Below are 22,611 nucleotides of genomic sequence, written 5' to 3'. Positions count from 1 at the left end.
GGTGCCCTCCATTGTAGAGTGACAGATGGTCACCTCCAGAGCCAGGGCTGCTCATAACACAGCAGTACCAGTTCCTCCAGTCCAGCTGGAGAACAGGTACGAGGCCCTGGCAACACTAGAGGAGAAGGAGGGAGAGGAGGCAACCAGAGAGGAGGCAACTCCACACTCTCCATGTTCCGAACGGGCCGAAAGAGCTAAACAGTCCCGGAGGAGAAGTGTCGAGTGATTGTCATAGGCGACTCCATCCTGAGAGGTACAGAGGGCCCCATCTGTCGCCAGGACTCCTCGACATGTGAGGTCTACTGCCAGTCCTGAGCAAAGATTCATGACGTGACTGGGATGATCCAGGCTGTGATTCAGCCCACCGATTACTACCCCATGATCTTAATCCATGTGGGTACTAATGATGCAGCTAGGAGAAGCCCTGATCACCTGATGGCAGACTACCACTGAGGGAGATAGGGGCACAGGTGGCATTCTCTTCTGTCCTACCAGTGAGCGGATGTGGAAGATGGCATGAGACATGCATCTTAGAGACCAACTGGTGGCTTTAGGAATGGTGTCTTGAGGTGGGCTTTGGCTTCCTTGACAAAGAGCCGCACGTCATGATGAAAGACATGCTCGGGTGGGATGGGCTTCATCTTTCCCCTAAAGGTCAGCATGTGTTCTCTTCTAGGTTGGCGGATCTCATCCGGCGGGCTTTAAACTAGGCTTATCAGGGGAAGGGGAAGATGAGGGAGGAGGAAGCCTTGGACTGCTAAACCAAGCAGCACTCACAAGTACAGCCCAGCTTAGACCAATGAGCGGAACATATATACAGGTAAGCAACAGGGGCCATGGCAATGCTGTGATTAGGGGGCCAGTGCACACATCCACAGGAGGCCTCAAATTCCTCTACACAAACACTCGTAGTATGGGAAACAAGCAGGAGGAACTTACCCTCCATTGAGGAATACACATCCTCACCAGGTTGCACAGAGTCAGAAGAGGGGCACACAAGTGCTCTGGGTTAGAATACAAGGCAGTCAAGGGGAAAGAGACTTAATGGCAGGGGTCTACTACAGACCACCCAACCAAGGGGAAGAGCTAGACCAGGAATTCTTAAGTCAGCTCACGGAGGTAGTTAGGTCAAAGGATGTGGTCATCATGGGTGACCTGAACTTTCCAGACTCCTGCTAGGAAGAGAAGTCAGCCAGGTCTGACCACTCACATAGGTTCCTAGCCCAAATGCAGGACCTCCATCTAACCCAGGAGGTGCACAGCCTCACCAGGGGAGACGACTTGTTGGACCTGGTGCTGGCCACAGGCAATGACCTGGTGAGGGGGCTGCAGGTGCTCGACCACCTGGGTGACAGTGATCATCGCCTGCTGGAATTCACCATCTAGCGCAAGGTAGCAAAATCCTGCAGCAAGGCAGCATCCCTAGATTTCAGGAGGATGGACTTCAATGAGCTAAGAAGAATAGTCAGGGAAGCACTGAGGTCCTGGAGGGGAGGGGAGGGGAAGGGAGCCAGGTGTCCAAGAAGAGTGGTTGCTCCTTAAGGAGACGATCCTCCAAGCCCAAAGAGAGGTAATGCCAACATGGATCAAAAGGAGAAGGAGGGTACAAAAGCCCCTATGACTCACCAAAAGAATCTGGGAATGTCTTCTAGCTAAAAGGGAGGTGCACACCCAATGGAAGGGAGGGGCCATCACTAGGGAGGACTATATTGCGGTTGCTTGGTGATGCAGGGGGACAGTCAGGAAGGCCAAGGCGGAGATAGAACTGGGACTAGCTTCCCAGATTAAGGACAACAAAAAGTCCTTTTTTAAATACATAGGGGGCAAAAAGAAGGTTCTGGGTAATGTGGGACCCCTGCAGGACACGCTAGGAAATTTGGTCGTCACACCAGACGACAAAGCTAACCTATATAATGACTTCTTTGCCTCCATTTTCCTGAGCAGAGCAGCCTCCCCACCGGACCCCCCTCAGGCCCCAGGGGAGGCACACCTAGGCCAAGGTTTACGGAGGATCGAGTCAGGGAAATTCTGGAGGGACTGGATGTGTTCAAATCAGCTGGTCTGGATGATCTCCACCCCAAAGTGCTGAGGGAATTAGCTGAGGTCATTGCGGGACCCCTGGCACAGCTTTACGAGCACTCATGGTGCTCTGGTGTGGTGTCAGAGGACTGGAAGAAGGCCAATGTGGTTCCCATCTTCAAAAAAGGGAGGAAGAAGGACCCAGGAAACTATAGGCCAGTTAGTCTTACCTCAATCCTGGGTAAGCTTTTTTCAGAGAATTATTCTGACACATGTCCACAAGGGGCCAGCAGGGGAGATTATGCTTAGGGGCAACCAACACAGGTTCATTAGTGGCAGGTCCTGTCAGACCAACCTGGTGGCCTTCTACAACCAGGTCACCAAATCCTTAGATGCAGCGGTAGCAGTGGACATAGTCTTTCTGGACTTTAGGAAGGCCTTCGACACTGTCTCTCATCCCATTCTCATTAAGAAACTGGGGGACTGTGGTGTCGACACCCACACAGTCAATTGGGTCGCCAACTGGCTGGAGGGCAACACCCAGAGAGTGGTGGTGGATGGGTCATTTTCGACCTGGAAGGACATGGGCAGTGAGGTTCTGCAGGGCTCGGTCCTTGGGCCCACACTGTTCAACATCTTCATCAGTGACTTGGACAAGGGGGTAATAAGCACCCTGTTCAAATTTGCTGATGACACTAAGATGCGGGGGGATGTGGGCACATTAGAAGGAAGGAATAGGCTACAATCGGGCCTAGACACATTACGGGGTGGGCGGACGAGAATAGGATGGGATTCAACACTGGCAAGTGCAAAGTGATGCACCTGGGGAGGAGCATACCTACAGGCTGGGGAACTCCCTTCTCGTCAGTGCAGAGGTAGAAAAGGATCTGGGATTCATCACTGATGCCAAGATGAACATGGGCCAGCAGTGTAAGGATTCAGTCAGGAAGGCCAACCATACCTTGTCATGCATCCACAGATGCATCTCGAGCAGGTCCAAAGAGGTGATCCTCCCCCTCTATGCGACACTGGTCAGGCCGCAGTTGGAGTACTGTGTCCAGTTCTGGGCGCTGCACTTCAAGAGGGATGTGGATAACATGGAGAGGGTCCAGAGAAGGGCCACTTTCATGATCAGGGGGCAGGAGGGCAGGCCCTATGAGGATAGGCTACGGGACCTGAACCTGTTCAGCCTCCACAAGAGAAGGCTGAGGAGGGATCTAGTGGCCTGTTACAAACTAGTCAGAGGGGACCAGCAGGCATTGGGGGAGTCCCTGTTCCCCTGAGCACTACCAGGATTGACTAGAAATAACGGTCACAAGCTGGCAGAGGGTAGATTCAGACTAGACATCAGGAAGTGCTACTTCACTGTCAGGGCGGCTAGGGTCTGGAACCAACTTCCAGGAGAAGTGGTGCTGGCTCCTACCCTGGGGATCTTTAAGACAAGGTTAGACAAACACCTTGCTGGGGTTGTTTGACTCCAGTACTTTTTCCTGCCAAGGCAGGGGGTCAGACCTGATGATCTGCTCAGGTCCCTTCTGACCCTCCTAACTATGAAACTATGAAACATATGGAGGGAAACAGTAAACTGGTTCTTCTTTGTACGGCATTATTCCGTTTTGTATTTTTCCAGAAAACTGATGTTCTCCCCTGCCATCCCCTCTTGTGTCTGGGCATCACAGTTAGTAATAAACCTGTGCCTACATACATTAAAAAATTCACTGTGCTCTTAACACATGATCTAGAACCATACCAGGAACTTGCCATTCCAACAATGAAAATGTAAGAGGCAACAAATACTTTCAGTCATGTATATTTAATAATAGGTATTTCAATATCAATTCACTGCTAATCTAAAATGTAATTAGGGAAATATTGGAATCATTAGCAAATGAAAGACTCAAATATTACCAACAACTGACAAGTCATTTGCCAAATTAAGCAGACTCTTGTGGTGTCTTTCTGAAGATGACTGTTGCTGCAAACATCAAGAGGACTATTCTGATCCTCAGAATCTTGTATGGTCATGTATGTGGATACAATTTCTTTAAAACCAAATACTACAAATAATAGAGGAAAAATATATGTTCCTGTTTGTTTTATACTTATATTAAGAACCTTTCATAGGAACTAGATTGTATTTTTGTTGTATATGTGTTTTCTTCAAGAAATATAATTCAGCTTTCTACATGATGGAATCTGCCTCACTGAATTACATCAGGAAGGCACTCACAAAATTTAAAAAACCCTCATAAAGTCAATTTAGTCATAGTACATTTCCTTATGTATAACCTCCAGGGTTGGCTTTTAAAAATATAAAGAAATTACAACTAGAAATGCACTCCATTGCCAAACAAAGAGGACAGATTTTAATACAAGTAAATGAGGTTCTTAATCCCCAGACACTTTTGTATGTTTTTATGGACACTTTCTCATCAGCTCAATCATTTTACAATACACACGTTTAGGTGCATCAAGACCCCAAATGAAATCCCAGTGGTTCCAGTGAGGAACATGATTGTGGCAAACTAGGTTACTTATCCGAGGGAGCAACTTGTCAACATCTTGTTTGTCTGCAACCCAGTCCGCTCCACCAGACCAGGCTGCAGTTGGTACAGCCATTTCTTCTATCAAGTAGAGAGGAGGAGTCATCTGAAAAAATACATGTCTGAGAAGCTTTTGTAATTTTTAAACAAACATATTAGTTAAATATTTGACTGCTGTTTCCTATGTGCCTCTTTGGTTTTATAGAAGTGCTTCCCAAACTGTGGTCTATGGTCCAGGGTCCCTTTAATGGATGTCTGATTCTTTTTCTAATGTAGCACCCTGCTGTCTGTTGGGCAACTAGAAATATGAAGCATCAACCAGCTAGCTTCCCTGCTAGAGTTGGCACATAAGAAGGAAAGAATGTTGCATACCATGCTATATTTGTTATACCTGTTTTTCTGCCTTAGCTCTATAACTTAAAAGCCACCTTAATCTTTTTCAAAGTTTATTAACTTAGATTCACTCTTAAAAGTTTTACTTCCTTTGGCCGGCCAGAATCTTGTTCAAATATCTCACCCTATGCTTCTTATGCTTGGGAGAAATTATTTTCATGTAAACCTTACAAACGTTGTATATTTTCAGGGTTTTAGAGTTTTTAGACTGATTAATTAAAATCAGTCACATTTTTAAAGATAGGACCAGAAAAAATAAAAGAAATATGATAGTTGTGTCTAGCTATAGCAAAAGTCCCTAGAATGCAGCAGCCCTAAGCTTTAGGTGAACTAAATATCTTAAACCTAATTTCATGTGCCTGGTTCCCTTCTTGAAAGCTCCTCTGAATATACATCACTGCTGTATGGTCCTCTTCTGTGATCTCCACAATATGAGCCTTAGTTTTTCCCTTCCCACTGTCAAAGTGCTAGCTGTTCTAGCAGTATCTTCCCTCCTGCAGCACTTAGTTTATAGAGCTAAGGCAGAGAATACAGTATTCATACATAATATAACATGCAAGAGTCTTGACACAGCTCTGACTTTAATACAAGTACTTAACCCAATGACACCCAGCAGACTCTAGAGCACACACATGTCAAATTGGGCCGTAGTTTCAAACTGAAATGCATAGGTCAATAGCATGAAGCAGACTCAGATTAGAGGTTTTAGGCTCCAGACATCAATGTGCAGGGTAGCAGCCTGCAGGGTGACTTGTCCTTGTGTATAGAAATACTCCTTATATTCTTTTTAAAAATCATTATTATTTTTAAAAGACCATTTCATTCTCAATAAGAAATCATTTTTCCATACCTGGTAGTAATGAGCCTGGTTTCTCTCACCATAGTCAAAGTATCTGAACTCTCCTGATTTTTGTCCCTAAAAAGGGAGAAAAGTATAAAATTATACACTGAATTTTCCACAGGACTTTGGGTGTTAGTGTGCCTTCTTCCGTAATGTGATTGCTTCATGATGCTTTGAAACAGATGTAGGACTTGACTTAGATATTTTGAGTGAAACTTTGACCTCACTGACAGCAATAGGAAACCTTCCTTCTTTAAAGTCAGGTTGGTGCCCTTTGTGATTACAACAGCATTTTTGGGTGTAGAAACTGGGAGTCTTGTTACACCTTATGCTGTGAGCTGCAAATGTTGATCGGTTTTAGTGCTAGTTTAGAGTTTGAAGCAGTCACACCCTTCTCTGACTGTCCCCAACCTGCACAGCTTGGACTTGCCACTAGAGGCCTGGTGAGCAGGGGCCTGACTAGGAGCTGGAGCTGTGAGTTGCTACTAGAAGGCTGGTGCACCAGGACAGGCATCTATCCCTGTTCTACTGGCAGGGATGTGAGAGATCCTGGGACACTGAAGGACTTCAACTTGAGTGGCACATCTGTGGGGACTGGCAACACCTTAATGCATCAGAGAGGAGCCTGCCCTTGAGTGATGTAACTTTGAGCCTCATAACAAGTACTTAAAACCACTTTAAAGTGTTAATGTACTGACATTCCAGGGGTTAAAAGCTGCAGGAGCTGCCCAGACTTGCCATGTAACAAGGCCCTGAAAACATTATACTTGGTGTCTTTAGAATGACTTTAGAGATCAAGGCCCCTGAAATGCGGGTGGGAGTGGGGCAGGGGCAGGGGCAGGGGCAGGGGCAGGGGTGAATGGGACCTTGGGGCCAGGGCAGGTCATCCAGAGGCATGGGTGGGGCGCTCCATGCAGCAGCACACCCCCCCATGGGAGAAATGAGGGCATGTGCCCCCCCACGGGGCAGAGGCAAGCTGCCCACTGCAGGCTGAGGCTCCGCGCCCTGCTGCCTTGCGCCAGGAGCTCAGGCATGTAGGCCCGGTGTGCCTCCTGCCACCAGGCGGGCAGGGGATGTGCTGCATGGCCAGCACGCCGCATGTCCCCTGCCCACCCAGTGGGTGGAAATGGCACTGTGCAGCTGAGCTCCTGGGGAAAGGCAGCAGGTTGCAGAACCCCAGTCCACGTCAGGCACCCACCTCTGTCCCATGTGGGGCACATGCCTCCATGTCTCCCCTCGGGGTTACGCGCTGCTGCGGGAAGCTGCACCCTCCCCACCTTGCCTCTGGACAACCTGCCCCAGCCTTGGGGCCCTATTCACCCCTGCCCCTGATCCTACCCCACTCTCTCTGTCCCCCACAGAGACCTTCATCTCTCCCCTCTACACTCCTTCCCTCTCCCCCCACCCCTTTCCCTCCACTTACCGACTGGGTGCTGTCTGTGTGCCTGTGTCTCTGTCTGTCTGCCTCACTCCCAAGCCACAGCCTGCCCAGCTCTGTTGCTGCTTCCTACTCCTGACCCATACTACCCCGCATCCTGCCAGGGTGTGGAGAACCCCCTCTTCAGGCTCCAAATCCCACACACACACTGCACAGCTCCCAACACCTTCACAAATAACACCCCACACCACACTTAAAAAAATAGCATCTTATGATTTATATGCCAAACTCTTCATTTTTTAAGAGTTCGTCTCATTATTTTTGGCATGGTGGGGTTGGCAATACTGCTATTTTCAGTTGCTCTATAACTTTGTCATGCTTTAATGATCCAAGCTGAAATTTTCCACGCTTGATACCTGCTTTGGGCTGAATTATTCTGGAAAAGTTCAGCAAAAATATTTATTTTTCAAGATAGGCCAGAATCTGTGATTCCTGGTGAAACTTTTGTGTGGAGTAAGACAGCCTATACAAAATATAATATGTGATCATATATATCGTGTCTTTTCTGAACAAATTTAATTTTAAGAATGATTAGTGAGACCATGGGATAATCTAAACCACATTTTATTCAACCACTTCAGAATTTTTACCTGGAGCCAGTGCATCATATTTTTGGTAGATGTTGAATCTGGGTAGTGGCCTATATACACATCCATTCGACTCTGCAAGAAATCAGTTTTAGGACATTATTTTTTTCCTTAAACTGTTGTAAGAAGTGTAATTCTCCTTCAACAAAATATTGTTCAATTCACTAGCAACAGAATTAAAAAAAACAAACAAAAGAGAAAATCCTGATGTTCTAGAAATCCATATTGCCAAAAGAGCTGTAAAGTTTTCAGAAATATAATTTCTTCATACTTGTTAGTTTTGAAGTCAGTGCTCAACTACTCTCAAGGAAATAGCTATTAGAAACCATTAGTAATTTACTCCTCTCTTTGGGTTTATACAAAGGTTTAATAAGCCTGTCCAATTTATCATTTTGGATAGTACCTGAGATATACATGCTGGCACCATTCCACTAAACATACCATCCTTTTTGCATGTGTTGATCCCAGCTGAAGGATAGTTAGATCTACCATTATCTCATCTGAGTACAAAGGAGGTGAGAGCTACTTTAAATAAACACAGTGATTAGCCATTGCCATTGTCTTATTTAGATAGTTGGAGCTGAAATTTCTTACCTCTCGTTAAGTCATGTGCTGATATAATCATTGCCCAAAATAGGGCTACCCTCCAAAACTGTTTCCCATAGTTGTTTGGGAAAGGCTCAACATGCCCAGTCTTAATTTTCATCCCAATTCACACAAAACATGGTAATTTGGTTGAAACAGAAAACTCATGCAACAGCTGCAAACCACTGGAATACTGTGATATATTAAAGTTAGTATATGTTAGGGTGGTGTCACAAGTTCACTTGCAACAGTTGCCAATCATTGCAATGTAGTCACCTATTAAAGTTAGGATGCATTAAGGAGAGAATCCTCCCCTAAAAAGGAACAGTTTAGTAATGCTAAGATGGAGCTTAATATGTGCTTAAGAGCTTGAGTGTGCAACTGCTTCAATTTTAAATGTGCGTAGTAAGCACTCTAAGTTGAATGTGACACTGCTCTCAAACTAGTGCTGGGGGTCCAAGCTACCGTAAATCCAAACTATTGTATTTTTGCCCAGCTGGCTAGGCCTTTTCACCCAAATTATTTTGAAATCTCCATTCTTTATTCAGAATACTCCATGCTACTAAGTCAATTACAACTCTGGTGAAAGGATTCCCGTTGGCCTTTCAATGTTTTTCATAATGTAAAAATGAAAGAACATAGTTCCAAACTGTGTTTTTGTTAGAATACTGCTACCAGATACTACTTGTAAGTGACAGCAGTTACCTGTTGGAAAACTGGGGACTTCTGCCCCCACTTGTCAGGTATGCTTTAGCATCAATGGCCACCCAATCACTACGCTATGCTAGAATTAGCACAGCATAGTGATCAGGTGGCCAGTGATACTACTAATCTACCACTATACTAGAATCAGCCCCACTGGGAGCCTATACATGAGTGCGGAGGCTGCTCCAACATGCTGGGATTCCATCAGCTTCCTGCATCTCATGTATCTGTGTCCCCAGGCTTAAAAATAGCAATAGGGGCACCTGAACTAAATCTTGTTTAATGAACTTTAAAGCACCCACACTCCAATTTTTAAGCCCAGGGATGCTTACACAGGAGACTTAGCTGTGCTTTAATTAAAGCAGCTCTCAGAGCCACTCTAATTAAAGCGCCACCCCCCAGATCCCCCCCCGCTGCACCTCAGAGCATGTGTAAAATTGCCCAGTATTGCTACCCCTCTGAATCTATTGAGCACTGTGTTATGGATACAGTATGCCTCTCCTCCCATCTCCCTTGATACTTGTCCTAAGGCAGACAATTATGACATATAGAAACCAGTAACACTGAATAATGAGTACTGTGACCCACACCTGAACAGTTGTTAAGAACATAGCTTCCATACCTGCACAATCCCACCATGGGACTTACATCCTACTATTGCAAGCTATAAACTCCAAATTTGTCTTGAACAGTTGAATGTTGTGTTAGACATTTATAGTCTGCTTAATAGACAGAGAAGGACATTTAATATGTTAACTACAAAGAAAACAGTAGGAAACAGAGATCCTTAGTTAAACTGTCAATCATCAGCTATTTCATGGGTGACTGGTGCCTCTTGATACTGGGGGGGGGGCACCAGTGGTTGATCGCTGACCGGGGGAAGAGGAGCAAGTGGCTGACCACCAACCAGGGTGGGAAACTGTCCCCCAGAGGCCAATCACTGCTGCCGGCAGAAGTGCTGCTGGCAAAACCAGAAGTGCCAGTGGCAAACCTGGAAGTGCTACCAATGCTTCTCTCAGCACCCCCCATCTTGAGGGAGGGGGCACTGGCCATAGCTTCCCACTCTGTGGCCGGCACGGGCCAATCTTGTGGGGGGGGGCACGCGCCCCCCACATGTTGCCTGAGTTATGTTATTGAGTCACTTGTTTTCTCTATCCTCACTGTATTTGAAAGACTATCAAATATCTTTCATAATTCCTAAGCAATAAAAGAAGCCCATTTTATTCATTCCAGAGTAAATATTCATACAATTATCATAAATGATAATATATTTATAATTAGTTTGATTTTCATTATTAATTAAAAGACACGCTTTATTTCATGCACACACTTACCATATTTAAGTTTTTCTCATTGTATCCACCCAACAGGGAGAGCATATTGGCGCACAGTTTATTAATTAATTTATTATTGCATATATTAGCAGTAATCACTTTCCAGTTCTTATTTCTTAGGTGGAAATCTTTTTTGCCAAACATATCCTGTTAAAATGCAAAAGGTATTATTTATAGCAAGCAAAGGAACTTTTAGAATATATTTCTTTTTATTCCAATAGTTTTCACATGACTTAGGTCAGCCTTAGCTGACTTGGTTGTAATTACAAGAACTATACCTGTGATTCCAATTCAGGTTTCCTGAATTGCACATGCCACAAAGTTCAAAGTTAAAACAGGTACTTTGTGGAATACTCACTTCATGCAAAGGGCAGAAGTGCATTTCTTTGCCCCACAGAAAACTATGCAAACATGTATACATGAAAACTTATCAAAATGGTAATATGAATGTGCAATGGAAAAAATCACATTCATATAACTCTTTTTGATCTTTTTTTTTCAAATTGCAAAACCCACTATCTAATGCAGCTTTAAATTTTCTAATCTACACATTCTCAAATCAGAAATTCAGTGGTTAAGAACTGAATGGGGCTCAATGGGGTGATATTCCAATGGAGGTGTTAAATTTAATGCTTTGGGTATATTATAATAACTATGAAACATATGTTTAACAAAATAAATGATAACTAGAAATGCTGATGTCCTCAGCACTGTGGCTAAATTAATTTTTAAAGAAAAATAAATTATAGTACACTTTTTTGCATCATTTAATAGCCTGGAGCTTTTGTTTCTAAATAATACCTAATTTAAAAACCAAGTGTTTAGGAAAGATCTGGGATATGAAGTAAAGTCATACCTGGAAAGTTGCATTAGGAAGAAGTGGCATTTTCAAGACAGGGCTTTTGGAGTTCTTAATTGTGACTAAAGGAGCTAAGGCGAAAAACATTTTGACTTTTTGTGCCAGCTCTGGCATAGATGAAAATGCTATGAAACCTAAAAAATTAGAAGAGAATAATGATAGTAATCTTTGAAATAATTTCAGCATGTAAAAGATACAAATAATCAAAGACTTACAGACCTTTGTTCAAATATTAATTGAATGGATGAAATGGACTCTTTCTATTGCTTTTGTTTTAAAAGAAATCAACTCTGATATAGAATGAGGGCATTTGCATTCAGTTTAGGATGGCCCCTGATTATTCAACGGGAAAGGTAATGTCATAAAATAAATTAGTAAGGGATTAACACCAAGGTTCAAATTATACTTGTTTGACTCTTATGGGGGTGGGGAGAGGGGACCTGCAAAAAAAAAATGGGCCGCCATTATGATGCCCTAATAAAATCAGAGACCCCCCAGGTAATGATTTTCAAATCTTATAGGGGGGGCTCTCATCTCTTATGGGGGTGCTCAGCTTCCTCAAGCTTCCCCATAATTTGAATCCTGATTAACACAACAGTGTTAGGTGCTATGTGACAAGGCTGAGGCATGATCTGAACCAGAACCAATGGAAATAAAGCAGCATCTAGTGTTCATCATTTCCCAAGTTATCAACAAAGATGTTAGCTCACTCATTTTTTCAATCATTTTTAAACTAGTAATGTTGAAAAGAGATTCTTTTAGAATCATCAAATATGGTCCCAATATAATATACTTTAATGCTCATTTCTAGGGAGAAGCTTTGATTTTCCTTTCTTGTGAATGATATGCTGCTCTGGAAGCTGACAAGAATAAAACCAATTGATAGAAATGAGTTGGGACAGTTGACTCATTTTCATGTTTGAGCTACATCAAGGCTGTACAAAATTTGTGTCCCCATGTGACCAATGTCAGATTAATTTGCTGCCCCTTGGCTCCTGCCCAGTTTCAATCCCCAGCACTCCTCCAGAGGCTGCTGCCATCAAGGTTTCCAGTCTCCCCTGCCTTTTTCCAGCTTCCACTTCCTGCTCCTGATCCTGAGGGTGTGTGGGAAGGTGGCACAGCCACAGGGCCCAGAAAACCTGGAGCTTGTTGTGTGGGTACCAGAGCTGCAGCAAGGAACCCACATTGTATGGACTCAGGGGGCCCAAGTGCAGGTACAGCCCTTGTGGCATGCTGCCCCCCAGCCACTCCAAAGCTGGACAGCCCTGGGCTTGATTATCCATTAGCATGGAAAAGAAAGCATCATGTATTCCTTCTTAAATCAAAATTCACATTTGATGTAGAATCCCTTGACTTCCTATAGAGAGTGAAAAAAGTTTTCCCAGCCAATGCATGGTAAAAAAAATCTAGTTACAACAACAGAGCTTAGAAGGAAGTGGAAGTCACCCACACCTTTCGTGTTGTTTTAAGGAAATGTTTGGTCCTCTGTTCACTCACAAGCTCCAGGGTTTCAATAAGACTTTTAACTAGAGTCAAACCATGCTGGAAAGATTTCTGGGCTCAGTCTTTCATAAAAACATTCACAATGATACACAAAAATGAGACTATTCTCTGCAATGTTCTGCTTAAAAAACATAGGAATGGTCAAGTCAATAATGGCCCAAACAAAAGCCATCACTGCTTATGATGTTAAAATAACAAATGATTTTAACCTACCAATAGTAGAGCCCTGAGAATAACCCACATAATATATCTGCTTCAGCCCAGTTTTCTGCAGAATAAAGTTGATCATTGCTGGAAGGTCATATTTGGCCATTTCATGAAAACTACAACATAAAAATATTAAGTTAGATACCTGGTGGAGTTAAAGAGCCAGATTCTCAAGTGCATTATGGAATCTTTGCACTAAGGTAACTCAAAGGAGTTGAAATCTGGTGGCAAATTTTCATTGGTTCCCATTGGATAGGAAACTACTGAATGCAACCATATGGGATCCAGGTCTGTGCTTTTGGCCACCATCTGACTACTCCCAGTTCACAGTGGTGGGGATGACTCACAATCAGCTATAGACTGAGAGGGGCTTCAGGTAAGGAAAAAATGTCAACAGAGATTTCAGCCCATGTGCATTTCATTGCAATATCAATGAGCCCTGGGGCTGCAGTAAAGCCACCTAAACTACACAGTTCTTATTTTTGCCAGATCAGGTTCCAGGTCTTTGCTTCATTGTAAAGTACACGTTACATGTTTCTATTTGAACTTTGCAAATGTTTATTATGTTTATTTGGAACTACAAACTATATGACATTTGAATTAACATCAGCCCCTCTGATTTTTCAACTCTGTTTCTGTGCCATCTTCTTTAGCAATGTCATTTAAAACATTTTACTCATTAGATCCACTTATGATAAAATCACTGAAGAGGCTTGTCAGAAAATCACTTGGATAGTTAAATAAAACTCAGATTGATTACAGACAGGTGGAAAAAGCTTGACTGATATTGTCTGAACCTGCATTCCAAGCATTTTGCACCCGAGCTCCATTCTCTTCGTTCTCTCCCTTTGAAGCTAATGACTCTGCAAGGTACAAGGTACATGAAAGTCTGGTGCTACTCTGAGCTTTGGGATTGATGTCCTCATCACAGGACTGCAGTGATAGGAAGTTTTTTGTGCTCTCTCTTTGGTTCTACCTAGCTCAGAGTGTTTGATGAACTGGAAGCAGCTACCACAGCAGTACGTTGTTATGGAACACGAATCATCTTCACAATAGCAGTTTCCAAGATGCGGTTCTAATTAGAAGTTTTCTAGACACACAAGGTCTATTTTACTCTATGTCCGGTCCTGCAACTCTGACATTACTGAGATGAATGGAATTAGTGACTGGAGTAAGAGAGCAATTTCTCAGTTATACTCCCTGTTGACTTATAAGTGGGTTCCTTTTACTGATATATTATAGGGCATGACAATGGTTTGACATTAGTGCCAGGCTCTTGCATATATCATGTATCACTACTACTCTGAACTAACACCCAAGGAATGATTAATTCGAAAATACTGATCAGGTACAGAGAGAATTGGCAACGGGCAAAACAATTTCCTAGATTCATTCATTTCCTAGCTTATAGAGGGTAAATTCAGGCTAGATAAAACAAAGAACATTTTCTTTGTAACGGTCATCAGAATCTGTAACACACTCCCAGCAGAGGTGGTGCAGTCACCATCCTCGGAGTTGTTCAAGATGAGGCTGGACAGGTACCTTGTTGAGTTTGTCGGAGCCCAATAACTTCCTGCTCATGGCAGGCGACTGGACTTGATGATTTTACAAGTCCCTTCTGGTTCTATGATTCATTTCTACCTCGTTCAGCCTACCTGAAATCCCAAAATTCTTCTTGGTCAGTTGAAAAGTTCTGATGTCTTTTTGACCAGCTTGTCCCCCTGTTGTTTCCAATCCAAACATCATAGCCAGAGTCTGCTAATATGAAGCCCAAGCTGTTGTTGGCCAAATTTGAAACCCAGTTGCTACCTTCTCCAAAAATTCCATGCTGGAGAAGCACAGCTGGCTTTGGCTCTGAATAAGAAATAAATGGAAAATTTACTAAACCAGAATTTCTGTAAAATAGAAATAAAATAATATTTGCATTTCTGGAACTCATGATAATAATAAAATGTTACGTCCTATTATGTCCACAAAACATCCCAACGTAAATAACCAGTTTCAGTTAGACGTAACTATAAAGGAGAGTTTGAAATGTTTAGCAAATTTGCCTGATAGCTGTTACCAACATCCCAGGTACATGTTTGTAAAAAATAGTTGAACTTTTGATCACTACCATTTGGCTCTCCTATGCAGTTCCATTCTAAGCTTCTCCATCCAGTTGCTTATATTTATTGTGTTTTACAACAGGCATAGACAAAAAGTGAGAAAAGCACAGAGATTTCTCCTGTAATAAAAGAGAATCCACAAATTTACAGGGGGGGGAGGAGAGGGGGAAGAAATCGCTGAGAGATTTGGCCAGCACACCTCTGTCCCAGTATTCTCAAATTCAAGTAATTGCTTATGTTTGGACTCACTACCTGAAGCTGTGTGCAGTTTCTCATACTGTTTTGTTCAGAAAAAACATGAAGATGAATATAAAAAATGGTAAAGACTCACTAGATTCTATTTCAGTCTGAAAAAATAGTTTGGGTTCTGGATTTTTGCTTTAGCAAATAAAAATTATCCTAACATGGTCAGAATTATTTTCTTTATATCTGGATGAGTGAGTCAGTTTTGAATTTGGGTTTTTTCAACCCCCTTTTTCTTTCTTTTTTGTTTAACCTTCATGTAAAATGTAGCCATACCTTTGTTGCAAGGATTTTGTCTGCCACAAGGAATTCTGTTTATTGTCACATAATAACCATCATCTGTGAGAACCTCATACTCCTCACTGGGATATCCTATGCAGCAGATCATTTGACTCTGACAAAAGAAAAATAAGATTCAAAGATTGTGCATCTTGGATTTTTCCCTTATCTGGAGCATAGAAATGGAAGCTTCTTATTAGACAATGTTAGAGTGCATTTCAGATTTCAATTAAGACACAAAACAAAGCATGTAGTAGTAATATTTTGAGTGTCTGTCCAAAACAATTATGTATGTGTCTACACGTGTGCTTTAATGAGCATTGCCCTTCCTTTAATGAGCATTAAATCATCACAAAGGGTGTTTATAGATGTGCTCTGGGAGGCAAGGGGAGGAAGCACTTTAACTAGCACAGCTTTAAGAGCCACACTAATTAAAAGCTCCTGTAGTGTCACGTGTATCAGCATTCCCACACTGAAAAATGGTGCTAGGGCACTTTGAACTAAAGCTCATCTTACAAGCTTTAGCTTAAAGCACCCCGTCACTATTTTTCAGTGCAGGGGCACTGATACACATGATGCAGGAGGCTAGGTTAATCAAGTCTGCTCCGATGTGCTGTTATTACAGCATGTCTGAGAAGTCTCCCTACATATGTATAGGAGCCCAAAAAGTGAACTTTTGCTAATGCACATTAAAATAGGACCTCACAAAGAAAGACATTTATATACATACTTTTTTTTTTCTACTGACGTGCCAGATACCTACCACTTCGGTAGATATTAATACACATTAAATTTAGTATCTCTGGGCATTTTTATACATGTATGTGTCACAGCACTGGGCACTTTGAAAAGCACCCGGCGTTGACACACATGAAGCGCACTTTTGAACTAAAATACCTTGGAGGTACTTAAGTTCAAAAACCCATCACTGCCATTTTCTGTGCTGAGTCTGCTCCGCACATGAGCTGAGGTGAACTGCACTCACTGTGTGCAGTTGTAAAAGCAGCAAAATGTGGACAGAAAATGGCAGTGGTGTACTTTTGAACTAAAGCACCTCCAAGGTGTTTTAGTTCAAAAGCACGCCACTGCCATTTTCTCAGTGCTGATGCCTGTTTCATCAGTTACACAACTGCATGTGTCACCTGGTGCTGCAATGCATCCATGTGTAAAAATGCCCAGAGGTACTGCACTTAATATGCATTACCAAAAGTACATTAATGAACATGTAGACTTGCCCAGAGCTTGTGAGAAATCCGGGCCAGTTCTCTAAATAAGGAAATATCAAGCCATTGAAAATTATTTGAATGTTTTAAATTTCCCAACATAGAATGGAAAAAATCTCCATGTTCTCCCTTCAAAATTTTAAATGTGCTGGCATTAATTAGAAGGAAATAAAAATTCAGGAATCTAGTATTTGGGAAAAATAGGCCATTGTAATTATAATACTAGAAATTCACAAAAAAATAAAATAAACAGCTTAGATGCAAAGATATGGTCAAGGAATAAAAAAGAGGAAAAATGTAATAAATGGGAATGAAAATGCTGAACCTATACAGAAAAGGAGGTAAGCAAAAGGGAAGGGAGATAACTCTCTGCCCCAAAAGAATATACACACTTCATTTTTGTATGTGAAGTATGAGTTTGTCCAGTACAGTGAAAAATGCTCACTTTGGACCTTTCAGAACCAGAAAACTGTAAACAGTGGAGTCTGCTGACACATGAGAAGCATAAGTAAAGCTGACATGTTTAGTCTCCCTCAGAGTCAATTTTCAGCAGCAGACAGATCGTAAGTGCATCTGAACTGAAACAAAGAAAGTGAAATCCATATTGCTTAACCTGAGGAGCCTTAGCAGATTTTAAATCCCAGAAGCATAAGGAAGCCAAAACAGAACTTGTGTCATTTCATCATACCTATTTCTCGTGCCTTCTATTAGCTCAGCATTTCACCAAGCCATAAACAATTAGTTTTTTAGCAGCATTCTGTGAAGGTATGCTTCACAGAACACTGATTCCAACTAGATAAAATTAGGTATGTTATATATAAAGTATGTGTAGCTGCCATCATCACAGACCAAACACTATTATGAAACCTATAAGCAGAGTGTAACCTACTCCAAATAAGTGTTTTTGTTGCTTATGCCTTTCCTTCCATACTACACACACCCTTCCTTTGCTCCTTCAGTCCCTCCTTTAAACCCATTCTCTTTGCAATTCTTCAAGGAAGAAGGAATGCCCAAAGGGTTGTTAAAAAAAGCATTTGACAAACAATTTGTGAGTTTGTTATTCCTGGAGACATAAGGGAGAGACACTTTAGACATCTAAAACAGCCCTTAGATCCCAGGCACAGATTCTGGAAAGTGCACCTCTGAATCCCAGCTGACTGGGACTGCCACTTCACTGGCATTTTACACATGTACAGGAATCATGGAAATAGAAACTTGTGTATTCCTTTTTCTCTGCCAGAGGTGCCCCAGGGCCTGGATTTTACCCAGGGCCCCAGGGGCCATGTCTGGATTTTACCCTCACCCATGGGAGCAAACGGGGAACAAACTGATTTTAGCAGAGGAAAAAGGAATACAGAAGTTTCTATTTCCATGGAAAAGTACATATAAAATGTGTAAAATGTATGTATGAAGTGGAATGCCACTTCACTGGCAAGCAGGCAGTCCAGAGTCAGCAAGAGAAGGGGTGGGCAGGAAATTGGGAAGAGTGGGCCAGGGACACTGGCCAGCTCCTTGCAAAGAAATGAAGTTCTGTTTTCCTCTCCCTTCTCATTCTGACCCTAAACCTATGGTTTCTTCTCATGGCAGACTGCCATGCCTGGGTGTTTGCTCAGGAACTATTCAAGAGTCTCATATCAACTTGTCTGCTCGTAAAGTAACAGGTCCTAGTCTCACTTCAAGGTGGTTGCATTTGGATGTCCAGCCTTCTGATATGGGCCAGCTACTGCAAAATCTCCTCCTCAAGTGATACCCAAGCCTTCTAAAGGACATGTAGAAGTGATGCTTCATAACCACCACTCACCATCTGCAGCAAGACACGTACCCCTGCCTCCTGTCCAATCCAGAATTGTCACGGAGTCACATAGGTGCCCTGTGACTGTGAGAGAGATTGGCAGAGCTGCCAATCACCAGGGCAGCTCAGGTGCCGGTTGCCAGGGGGACTAGGCAGGTCAGGTGGCCAGAAGGGGGCAGGGCCGGGCCTTTATAAACAGCTTAGGCCGAAGCCTGACCAGCAGTTCCCTTCTGACTGCCGCAGGAGCAGGAGCAGGAGCAGGAGCAGGAGCAGGAGCAGGAGCAGGAGCAGGAGCAGGAGCAGGAGCAGGAGCAGGAGCAGGAGCAGGAGCAGGAGCTCTGCGGCTGAGCCGAGCCGCCTGAGTTAGGAGTTGCAGCCTTACCACGCTGACTGGCTGCGATGATGCTGGGGACAAGAACGCCCTAACGGGAGGTAGGCTTGAGAGCCTTGGTGGGGCTTGGTGTTTATGTTTGAAACACGGAGACTCTGCGTGGTTTATGTTACAGCCGGGTGGCTTGAGTTTTGGTTACAGTTATCCGGAGGACCTGGTGAGGCTATAGGGGAGTGAGGAGGCCTCACGGGGGCTCCCCAGCAGTTGGGGGTTCCCAGTGCCCAGGAGGGGCAGGGTGCCAGTGGGGCACTGTTGTTGGCACCAGACAGGCACAGTGTTTGTGCCAGCGAGGCGCGGTGTTGTGCTAGAGAGATGCGGGGTGTGGGGTTGGGGACCCCAGCCCATAAGGGCAGTGTTTGCCCAGTGGGGGCAACAGACCCAGAGAAGGGTCAAGGGGACAGGCACGGCGGTGGCCACTGGTGCCCCAGCGCGAGGAGCGTGGTAGTGGCCCCAGAGAGGGCAGGGCCCCAGAGCAGGCGGAGAGAGAGCGCGAGGAGTGCGGTAGTGGCCCCAGAGAGGGCAAGGCCCCAGAGCGGGACAGAGAGAGAGAGCGAGTGCGAGAAACACAGGCGTGGGCCCCGAAAGGGTGGGCAACGGCCGGGGAGAGCGCGGGCGGGGTAGAGGCCCCAGGGCGCCGGCAACGGGGCGGCAGTGTGGAGCCAGGCCCCAGGGCGCCGGCAACGGGGCGGCAGTGTGGAGCCAGGCCCCAGGGCGCCGGCAACGGGGCAGCAGTGTGGAGCCAGGCCCCAGGGCGCCGGCAACGGGGCGGCAGTGTGGAGCCAGGCCCCAGGGGCACCAGGCGGGCGAGGAGCCCAGGGTGCCCAAGAAGGAGAGAGAGCACCAGAGGGGCGAGGGACTGTACAACGTCCCACGAAACAGCTGCGAGGCTTGAGGCGTGCTAAAGGGGAGGTTTGGAGGCACGCATACCCCTTAAGGGAAGGGCGCACAGAGTCACCCCATTTGGAGTAGGGGTAAGAACCGTCATATCGTTCACTAGGGGAATAAAGGCAGCCTCCCATTTACCTATTCAACATCAAAGTCGTGGTGGGTGAGAATTTGAGGGTGCTGAGTACAGCCTTGAGTGATGGTAGGGGGCGCTAGGGAGTTTACGGCTGCTCCTAGGCCCCGCTCCCTCACAAGAATCCTTCCAAAACACCCTGTACTAACCCCTGTCCTTCCCTACCCATGGCTTAGCATACCACCCACCAGTCTAGTTCTAGTTCTGCCCTCCAGCCCTGAAGGAAGTACTCCCTGGGGTTCCTGGCAGGGTAGTTTTGTGTTCTCCCAGCACCTGGAGCAGACACATGGGCAGAAATGAAGCGCCAGACACATATACAACCCTGGCAGTAGACAGCTGCAACCTATAACGTTGACCTGTCCATAAGTGAAATCTGGCTATGGGGAAAAACCAGAGCAAGAGAAGAGGGAAGAACACACCTACACATGCAGGCCTTCCAGACAAAAAAGGGATAGAGACAGGTCTGAGAGAGAATACAAAGTGCCAGCACATACACCACAAGCGGTTACCCACACAGGCACTTGAGTGCCGTATAGGTGCCTGGGTGCACATAATCATCTGTCTCCTGACAAAACAAGCTATGGAACTGACTAAACTGTTTTATTACAGTTTTGATATCTACAAGTCTAGGCTGGGAACCTTGTCTCCTAAACTTATTTCTTTCACTCACTTGCCTGGTGTCAGGTGCCTAATTATTAGGTGTTGGGGGCATGACACGTACATCTCTGGATTTTACCCTCACTGGTGGAAGCAAATGGGGAACAAACTGATTTTAGCAGAGGAAAAAGGAATACAGAAGTTTCTATTTCCATGAAAAAGTACATATAAAATGTGTAAAATTTATGTAAGTGATATCCTCATAACTCTGTTAAGTAGTATTTCTCCTGACCTATGCCCCTAACAAAAGTAATTAGGTAGGGTCCACTATGGAAAGCAAACTAAAAATACAGTAAGTGCAGCTACATGGGGAAATGGGGGCAGAAACCTGCTACTGAAGTTACACATTATATTATTAGTAGAGATGGACCCAAGCCAAAATCAGTTTTTCTCCTCTCAACAACATCCCACGCACACATTTGGGAGTGGTGTGTTAAATCAGACCTAAGTTTAGAGCCAGTGTCTGCAGATGTGGTACCTTCTGTGCAACTTGCATGGATCTCCCCACATCCCAGAGCTAGATAGTTATAAACTTTGAATGTTTGAAATGTATTTTGAAACTCATTTATCTCCAATTATTCTGTTCTGTGATTTCAACCATTTTACTAGCACTTAACTTACAACATTCATGAATGTTTCTGGATTCACATCTCTCTTCTTCCGAATCAGTTCTTCTGAGCTGGAAGATGCCTGTATCAGAAATGCTACTGCAATGAAGAGCCACATTTTGTATCTGTGTAAAACAGTGCATCTATTAATAAAGTTACCATGAACACACACCCTAGCTTTGTGACTTTTTTATACTAGCTCTTTTATGTACTGAAAGAATATAAAATATAAGCTGGAAGGGGGAATCCTCATGATAGCTTGCCTATCCTTATTATAAGGGTGTGATGGAATTCAAAAGGGGTAATCCTACTATCAGCTTACACCATGATTATCAAATTCAATATATTGAACAAATCCATCTTCCACTTGTCTCCATGAAAAGTGGAAATAGGATCAGGTCCTTTGTGAGAAACTTTGATTATACATTTAATACAACAAGTAGTTAAAATGTTCTATATCCCCTCCCAAGTAATAGTGTTAGAATATTGCATGTTCTTAAATGTGAAAAGGTAGTGAAATTAAGGAAAAGCATGCTGAGGAATGCATTCGTTCAGGTTAGATTATGGCTGTGTGGTGAGGCACAAAGCCAAAGCCAGAACAATATTATTATATTGGACCTTATAGAAACAATGTGGGAAGATACAGTCCATCCCTCAGAGTTTACAATCCAATAAACTACTACAAGCCACTATTTCCAGAATGAATTATTTCTCAAACCAATTCTTTTTCTTTTAGTGAAATTTGTCAAGAAACCTCAGGAACTCTTCTAACTGTTTTACCCATCTCCTGAGAGATAAGAAATCTCATCTCCTGAGGGAAGACTGACTGTTTAGGCAGCCTTTAAAACAGTCCTACGTCTAGTTGCTTCACTCTATTGAGGAATTAACCACAAAACTTCACAAAAGTAACAATGGTAAATTAACCAGATGTAGATTAATGGTACATCAACAGATGTTAAGTGATTGAAAGTTAGGTTGAATTAGAACAGCATAAAAACCTAAGAACTTGATGATTTAAGCATTTTATGATTAACTACATTATTATTAAAGAAGTTATATCATTCAACACGTCTGTATGTGTTGAATATTCCTAATTTATGGTACACAGCAAATATTTTTCATCACTTTTAAAAGTCTGAATCTATGAAAAAATTGATAGACCCTTATGAGACTGACTTTCTAGTTTTCCGACTTTCCTTCCCCACAAACTATATAGGCTAGAGAAGTTGCCAACCCTTTGTATATCTTCAGAGGATATGTTACAAGCATGTACAATCA

General features: G+C 43.6%; 1 protein-coding gene across 1 annotated transcript; it reads right to left on the bottom strand.

Moving 5' to 3' along the window:
• Positions 1-4,434: 4,434 nt before the first annotated feature.
• LOC149859888 (putative lysosomal acid lipase/cholesteryl ester hydrolase) lies at positions 4,435-21,451 on the bottom strand. The gene is made up of 9 exons (XM_090058717.1): positions 21,347-21,451; positions 15,642-15,759; positions 14,670-14,868; positions 13,021-13,130; positions 11,302-11,438; positions 10,446-10,592; positions 7,825-7,896; positions 5,806-5,871; positions 4,435-4,668 (listed from the first exon to the last, which is right to left on the bottom strand). Exons 1-9 carry the CDS (start codon positions 21,449-21,451, stop codon positions 4,435-4,437), a joined length of 1,188 nt encoding a protein of 395 aa, XP_089914843.1.
• Positions 21,452-22,611: the final 1,160 nt, after the last annotated feature.

Source organism: Crocodylus siamensis, chromosome 7 (genome assembly GCF_052110815.1).
Source record: "Crocodylus siamensis isolate JL-2025a chromosome 7, ASM5211081v1, whole genome shotgun sequence".
NCBI lineage: Eukaryota > Metazoa > Chordata > Crocodylia > Crocodylidae > Crocodylus > Crocodylus siamensis.
Note: the sequence above shows the minus strand (reverse complement) of the source record. Positions and strands in the feature narration are given on the sequence as shown.

Coding starts and splice junctions, on each gene's coding strand:
- LOC149859888 (XM_090058717.1), bottom strand. CDS start 21,451: ATGTGGCTCTTCATTGCAGTAGCATTTCTGATACAGGCATCTTCCAGC. Junction 14,869..15,641: donor ACAAAATCCTTGCAACAAAG/GTATGGCTACAT, acceptor TTTCTTATTCAG/AGCCAAAGCCAGCTGTGCTT. Junction 11,439..13,020: donor TTCTCAGGGCTCTACTATTG/GTAGGTTAAAAT, acceptor CTAATTTTTTAG/GTTTCATAGCATTTTCATCT.